This window comes from Chenopodium album, chromosome 11 (genome assembly GCF_948465745.1).
Source record: "Chenopodium album chromosome 11, dcCheAlbu1.1, whole genome shotgun sequence".
NCBI lineage: Eukaryota > Viridiplantae > Streptophyta > Magnoliopsida > Caryophyllales > Amaranthaceae > Chenopodium > Chenopodium album.
Window position 1 is genome coordinate 12,277,148 of NC_137844.1, and position 7,323 is coordinate 12,284,470.

At 35.4% G+C, this 7,323-nt stretch overlaps 1 protein-coding gene across 2 annotated transcripts; it reads right to left on the reverse strand.

Annotated features, from left to right (window-relative positions):
- Positions 1 to 955: 955 nt before the first annotated feature.
- LOC145567398 (protein MEI2-like 4) lies at positions 956 to 7,323 on the reverse strand. 2 transcript variants are annotated; one of them, XM_081626663.1, is made up of 9 exons: positions 6,991 to 7,323; positions 6,828 to 6,879; positions 5,231 to 5,547; positions 4,433 to 5,143; positions 3,192 to 3,831; positions 2,887 to 2,971; positions 2,739 to 2,807; positions 2,479 to 2,658; positions 956 to 1,490 (listed from the first exon to the last, which is right to left on the reverse strand). In XM_081626663.1, the coding sequence occupies exons 3-9, from the start codon at positions 5,526 to 5,528 to the stop codon at positions 1,413 to 1,415; spliced, it is 2,061 nt and encodes a 686-aa protein (XP_081482789.1). In that variant the 5' UTR covers positions 5,529 to 5,547; positions 6,828 to 6,879; positions 6,991 to 7,323; the 3' UTR covers positions 956 to 1,412. The 2 variants fall into 2 exon arrangements, with proteins under 2 accessions (XP_081482789.1, XP_081482788.1); XM_081626662.1 differs by having other exon boundaries at positions 5,231 to 5,571.

Sequence of the window (7,323 nt, forward strand, 5' to 3'; positions counted from 1 at the left end):
GTGGAATTATGATATGTTGGGTTAAATTACAAAACGAAGTCAAAGTAGGTTATATTGACTAGTGCATAAAGTTAAAATGTATCAACTAAAAAAAAGAAGGTAGCATATAATTGGGTAGAGTGTACGTATGGGTTCCTTCCCTCAAAGTATTACTATTTTAGTGAAATTAGACTTGCCTTAGTTAAAATGTGTCAACTAAAAAAAACGAAGGTAGCTAATTGTATTAGCTGATTTGACTAGCCGGTTTGACTAGCTGGTTATAATTAGCTTATTGTGTAAAAGTGTTTAGTAAATAGCTGTTAATAGTTAATTGTTTACCAAACATCCAAATTAACTTTTTAAATTGATCAAACCTCTAATTGGACAAAATAAGCTAAAAGCTGTTTACCAAACAAGGTCTTAATTAACTTAATATTAATCATAGCTCTCTTTTATTCAAATAAAATAAAAATATAGTTGGGGTAGGGTGTTTTAATTTGCTTAGCATTTTCTTATCAATGGAGCATATTATCTTTTTCCAGATCTGAAGCTAACAATAACATGATGGTGACAAAGAACCAGAAAAGGCCGATTGATACCTTCACCTTTGGAAATTCAAAAGCTTTATCATAACAAATGGACGAAAATGAAATATATCTCGTACAATTTTCACCATTTCCATAAGCAAAGGAATTCTTGTGGTAGGACAACTTTGTCATGTGAAACAGTTGGTGCAGATGAGATCCATCATCATCATCGTCGTCCATGTGGTGATGCTAAACGTCAGCTAGATAACATCATATGAAATTACTCAAACACCCTTGCTATATATGAAACCACAATTTTGTTTTAGCAGTGACACCATGTCACCATACCCATCAGCTAGCTAGCTACCGAGATTAGTGGTCACATTACTAATTCAAATCACACAGATTAAGTGACAAAATTGCAAGTCAGAAAGACGATATTAAAAAAAAAAAAAGTCGAGCAAATTAATTCCCATACAACATATACTGAAGCCTTACAATGATGATTGAATCCTAAGGTAAAGATGTCAGTAATCAAAGTCTAAGGCCAGTCTCAAAATGTAACCAAAGCCCCCAATGAAAAATTTACAACATTCTCAAAAATGGGCCAGTTACACAGACTGATTAGGTCAAAATTTCTGGTTCCCAAAACCTCAGAAATAGGTGCTTCCCCAAGCACTCTAGAAATTAAAATTAAAAAAGAAAAAAAGAATTTAAACAAGGCCACTTCATATTTCCTACCTGAATTGAAGTGGCTTTTTTAGACTAAATATTACTCCTCTACTAACAGTAGCAAGGTCTTCACCAGTGCTTTCAAAAAGGGTAGTTTTAATATGCAGAGCCACATGAAAAAAAATTTACAGCATTCTCCTACAAACACCGGGCTCCAAGTCACCTCCTTAGTCCTTATTCTTCCTCTTCGCTGCTAGCCAGCTGTTGCCTACCCGGCTTTGCCCGAAAACTGGTGCCCATCGGAAATGGTTCCTACAAAAAGGAAATAAACAAGTGAGCGCCAGTTTTACGACAACCTGATCACAACAAACATGTTGGCTGGTGAATTCATATTTCAAATATGGTAAAAAAAAAAAAAAAAAAAAAAAAAAAAAAAAAAAAAAGTGGAAGGTTGTAATAAAGACAACATGGATCACACCATTGGCGATTTGTTGTGGAGTTTTTATTTTTCCTCCAGCATTAACTCGGTTTCTTTTTCCATAAAAGTGCCTAGCTATGCATCATTGTTGAAACTTTGATGTGAATTATAGTTAACACTCAATACTCTATGCAAAATAATTGTAAGAGCCAAAGTGTCAACAAGAATAAATGACCTTCCAAACAGAACCATTTATGAATAACGTATGGGCTCAACATTGAGTTGCATAAAGAAATTTACACTCATCATCAAATTTCATTTATCTTCTATATTAGGTAAGCTATATGAATACTATTAACCCTGATAAACCCAATGCAAAAAAGGCATTTTTACCAACTCTTGGTTCTTAGTTCTAACATTCAGAACTACCTAGATCTTGACCCATCTACATTGCTTCCCCAACCACCCAACCCACCCATGAACTAGGTCCCACATCTCAATGCAATCATCATTTTCTGAAACATGTTACTTGTCTTAAAGAGATTTCATGTAATCTTTCATCATGCTATGGAAATATCATTATCTCAACCAAAATCCTTCAAATAATCGGACTCGTGAATTCAAAATGACAACTATGTATCATGTGGAAGTATGGACTGCGGAGAATAGTTATTTTTTTAATCATAAAGATAAAAGGAAGAGGCTGAGCAACATTGTGCCTAGTATATGGGCTAATCTTCAGATGTCGCAACTTACAAGGGCAATTACTAGAGAAAAGGTAGTACGAAAAAAGGCATTACATAAAGGCAACAGGCAAGTGGAAAGGAAGTACAAATAAATTCCAAAAACTTTGCTGGGGCCACAAAAGAATATTTGTCGAACCTGATCTCCAGCATTTGGACCTTCTGTGTGAAACAGAATGGGGCGACACCGTTTATCTTCGTTCATCAAGCTTGAATTCTGGAAATGTGCAATAAGGGCTCCTTTTCCTTGAATGCGAGCATAAGCCAGAGATGCAACCTTTTCACTGTTGAACTTCTCCCACTTTCTACCTTCAAATGTCTGCAGAAGATATTTTGCTATTTAATTTTCTAAATCGACAGATTCTTATGTAATTAAACACAAATTTCCATAAATCAAACCTGATGAAAGCCAACAATCTGGATAGGATCAATCATGTTGATAAATGCGTAGCCCATATTGCATTTATTCTGCCAGTTAAGCAAAGTGAATATTAGAAAGAGAAATATTTAATTTTTCCTAGTTCCAAAATAGTGTTGAGTTCCATACCTTAAAATCAATTGGCAAATAAATAAAATCATATTTTCCTCGATGCTGCTCATCAATTGTAGCCAAAAGCATTTTGGAAGTATACCTAGAGTCAACAAGGCATTGCATTAGAAGAGGAAATCAATGAAACCCATAGGGAGTTCAAGTTGAATCAAGTTAACAACTTCACAAAATAACCACATGGATTCAGCTGAGTGATTTAGTAACTTGGTAACAAATTAACATGTAGATAATGCCATAAAAGTAAAATCACCCTTTGAATACCAGAATTTAAATAAAAGCTACTGGAATGCAAAACTACGTACTTGTTAGGAATATTCTTTATCATCAGTGTTGTTCGATTGTCATCACCCCGCATGATACGATCAATGTTAAGCTCATAATGCTTCCTGTCAGCATGACTCAAGTTAGTTTCATTTCTGCTTCTTCTAACTCGTTCACTGGGAGAACCAAACGATGTTGGCAGAGAATTCATTGTGTTTCTCTCATGAAACAAGTGACTCATCTGCTGAGGAGATTGTATCCCGGCATTTTTTGACATGTCAGTTCCATGAACATGAGAAAAGCTAATAGGAGAAGATATTTCTCTTGCAGGTGATGCAGAAAATCCAGGAATACCGACACTCCTAATGGCACCCATCTGATAACCAGAGGTTTCATGAGACTCTCCAGCATATATTTGCTGTCGGTCCCAGATAGAAGCCTTCATTACTGGTGCCACAGGAGCTGAGCCCACCTGAAGATGATGCACTGGTGAAACCATATTCATCATCAGGTGTGGAGCCCCTGGCGATCCGGAAAGCCTTCCGAGGTGATGTGCATGGTTATTATTCAAAAAGGAAGGGGAGTTTGGCATAAGCAAAGATCTAAGATGATGTTGCTGATACGAGTTAGACTTGCTTGCCATAGACTGTGCATGAACTCCACTTGGGGAAAAGCCATAAACTGAGGAAAAAAAAAATTGTAAGCACAAGTGCATTGTAACTTCCAAAAAGAAAATTTCCCAGGGGGAAAATAAAAAAAGAATCCTTCATATTCTGTTGTCTCCCAGAAAAAGACAATAACATGATTAAATAGAATAAACGGATGAAGGAACAAAGCTAAACATAGATGGTAAGAGAACCATAAACTCCTCTAAATTGTTAGATTTTATAGAACAAATCACGATCACAGGTAATATAAGAGGTAATCAGATTATTAGTTGCCTAAATAAAAAACAATTAGGCATCACCTATGGTACATCTTTCTCAACACAAACAAGAATTACCGGTATATCCATTTCCAAGCTCTTCCAACTGCTAATAGTCAGTTAATATGTAACATGTATACTACAGCCTTATATTTGCAAATATTGTATCAAATACCATGGGCCAAATGTGACTTTGCATTCTATGAAAGCCTTTAGTTATATATTCAGGAAATATTTAAAGGTATTCCTGATCGCATTCAGAGTGGTTTAAAATTGCCAGTCAAAAGTAGATAACTTCCACAAACACACACAAACAAGGTATTGGAATATAAAACAATAATGAAACTCATAGCTTACCACTTTCGCCGAGTTCCCTAGCATGCCCATTTAGCCCCAAATGATGAGATTCCAAGTTGACTTTTTCAGAAACCCTGGACCGAAAGTCATCAGCAAAGCCATTCACATTGTCCAAGGAGTTCTGCGACATCATATTAACAACATTGTGCATTGGCACTTGAGGAGAATGAGGATGGAAATTTGGGATGCCTCTGTTATCAAGCTGCACTTGAGGAAAAGATTGGCTGCCCTCACTAAGACCGAATTCATTGCCAACAGATGGCATCCTAACCGGAGAAGGATACCCGTTGAAAATGCGAGAATTCTCATGAGGTGATGAATCACCTACCAAAGCACCAGAGGACAGTCTCGCGGTGGAATGGATCCTTGCAGCATGATCCATTGCATGTACAGAACGCTGCTGGTTCTGGTGAATGCCCCAAGGATAACCCACATTTCTCCGGCCTGCCTGAAGATTCTCTTCTGCTTCTAACTCTATGCCGCCACTATAAGTAAACACGTCAAAATCTTCCAAATCATCATTGGCATTAGCATTGCCCAGATGTCCCATCTCATCAACCATCCCAGAAAACAGCTCTTCTTCATCGGGAAGAATATTATTGATTGCCTGCCCTTCACCATCTTCCAGAGATTTGAAAGGCTCCCCCTCGTCAATTTGGGGAGCAACAGTAGAAGATTGTCGAGACGCATATTTATTGGATGACAGTCTAACTGGAAAAGACAAAACTACTATAAGTATAGCAAGTCATCAGACAATTTCAAAGATATTAGGAAAATTTAAAAAGCAGCAGAACTTACGCTTATGATTAACCAGCTCGGAGAGTGAACTGGAGAAAAGACTGCTTTCATTTTGAGCCCCAACGACACCAACAAGGTGTCGGTCCCCTTTGTAGTATGTCGAATCAAAATACACATCAGGTCGCGTCATTTTATTCTGGTTCATAGATCTCGATAGAGCTCTATGCACACCAATATTTCCGTCTTCTCCAACTACGTCGATCTTCTGTTCTCTGGGCACGGGAGACTGGGACACTGCCAAGCAATCAGACAGCTTACCCACAGCCGAAATTTTCTCCAAGGATGACAAAGTAACCATCTTTATTTCTTCCTGATTTCTGTACCAAATATCAAGTAGCCGCCTAAACAAGCAAGAATATAAATGAAACAGTATATCCCAAAGATAGAACTCCAGCTAATAACATCAATTTAGTGACAATTCTGAACAAAACCCAAAATTCTATTTTCTTAAAAAACACTCAACCCCACTTCTATGCATTAAATTCCTACATTAATACAGAAGATTTACATATTTTCAGCAATTAATGAGATATATAATTTAACTCACATTAAAACTAATCTCACAGCAAATGTACCATGTATGTACCAACATCACAAGCTGAAATTCCTTTTAAAGACTCAACCCATCAGAAAAAAAAAATCAAAATTTCGAATTTCGTAAAAGACCCCCAAAAAAAAAAGAATTTGGAGAGAGAATTCCATCACCCAAAGACTGAAATTCAAAGTTGATGATGAATTACTAAAATTCTACAGGACTACAGATCATAAAAATAGTAAATAATTTTTCTTTTTTTAATACTACAAGAGAATACAGATCAGAACCAACAAATAAGATAAGGACTTGTTAATTAGCTACTTTGCAGGTAAAAGGTAGGCGTAGCAACAAAACTTTAGTTATTTTTTATATTATTAATAATTTAATATCATATCATATCACATAAGATGTCAATACCAACTAGCTTAGTTCTTTAAAAGACTCAAGGTGAAACCCGAGATCAAATCCCGTGTACATCATTGCCCGTATCTCACCCTAACACCGAAAAATCATATCTTATAAGATTATACCACTACCTAATTTGAAAGCGGACCAAATTCTAATTGGGTCATAATCATAAAAAGAATCCCCATTTCCGCGTTTTCTGTATATTTTAATTTAAACCCTCTGCTTCAATTTTCATCTTCCCAAAATTACATAATCCGCAACCAAACACCAAGACGTCAAGAAAGATTATGCAATTTAAAAACTTTATTATAAAAATTAATAAATAAAAAAGCGTCTAATTTAATTAATTTAAAAAAATTAAAGTAAACCAATCAATTAGTCATTATAATATACTAGGAAGGAATATAACTAGGTGAACAGGCTACGAAATTAAAATATTCCAAAAATTCAGACCAACAAATGAAATTCAAGAATTGAATTTTTTTTTAATTTTATTTTTTTTTAATTTTTATAGAAAATCCGACACTAAAAATAAAATTCGGACATATAGATCGGAACTTGATTTTCTCATTTTTCAGATTTTCTTACTTAACACCCACCAAAAAAATTAAAAAAAAATACAAAATTTAATTAAATTAAATAAAAAAAACGTACCGTACAAGTTTAAACTACCACCACCACCATGAATTTCTCTCTCTTCAATTTTCTTCACGAGGAAAAAAAAAATTAAATTAAGAGAGAAAAATTAGAGATCTCCTGCATTGCAAAATTCGCAAAAAAAAGCGAAAAAAAATCAATTAAATTTGTGAAAATTTACCCTTGATTTCAATTCCGGTAGGATCCGTGAAATTGAAGAGAAACCCAGAAATTCCCAGAAAAATTTAAGAAGATCAGAATTAAAGAATCTACAGTAGGTGAACAAATTGTACTTGATGAAGAAGATGAAGAAGAAGAAAGAGGAGAGAGAAAGAAGAGAGAGAAAGTAAAAGAGAAGAAGGAAGGAGACAAAACAGAAAGGCAGTTCAGGCTAAGTAAGAGAGAGAGAGTAGAGAGTAGAGAGAGAAAGAGGAGAGAGAAAGTGAAGAGAGAGAAAGAAGAGAGAGAAGGAGAGGTGGCCTGGTTTATCTTTTGTTTGTTGGTGAAAGGGGAT

Coding starts and splice junctions, on each gene's coding strand:
- LOC145567398 (XM_081626663.1), bottom strand. CDS start 5,528: ATGGTTACTTTGTCATCCTTGGAGAAAATTTCGGCTGTGGGTAAGCTG. Junction 3,832..4,432: donor TAGGGAACTCGGCGAAAGTG/GTAAGCTATGAG, acceptor TTTTTTCCTCAG/TTTATGGCTTTTCCCCAAGT. Junction 2,808..2,886: donor ATTTGCCAATTGATTTTAAG/GTATGGAACTCA, acceptor CTTAACTGGCAG/AATAAATGCAATATGGGCTA.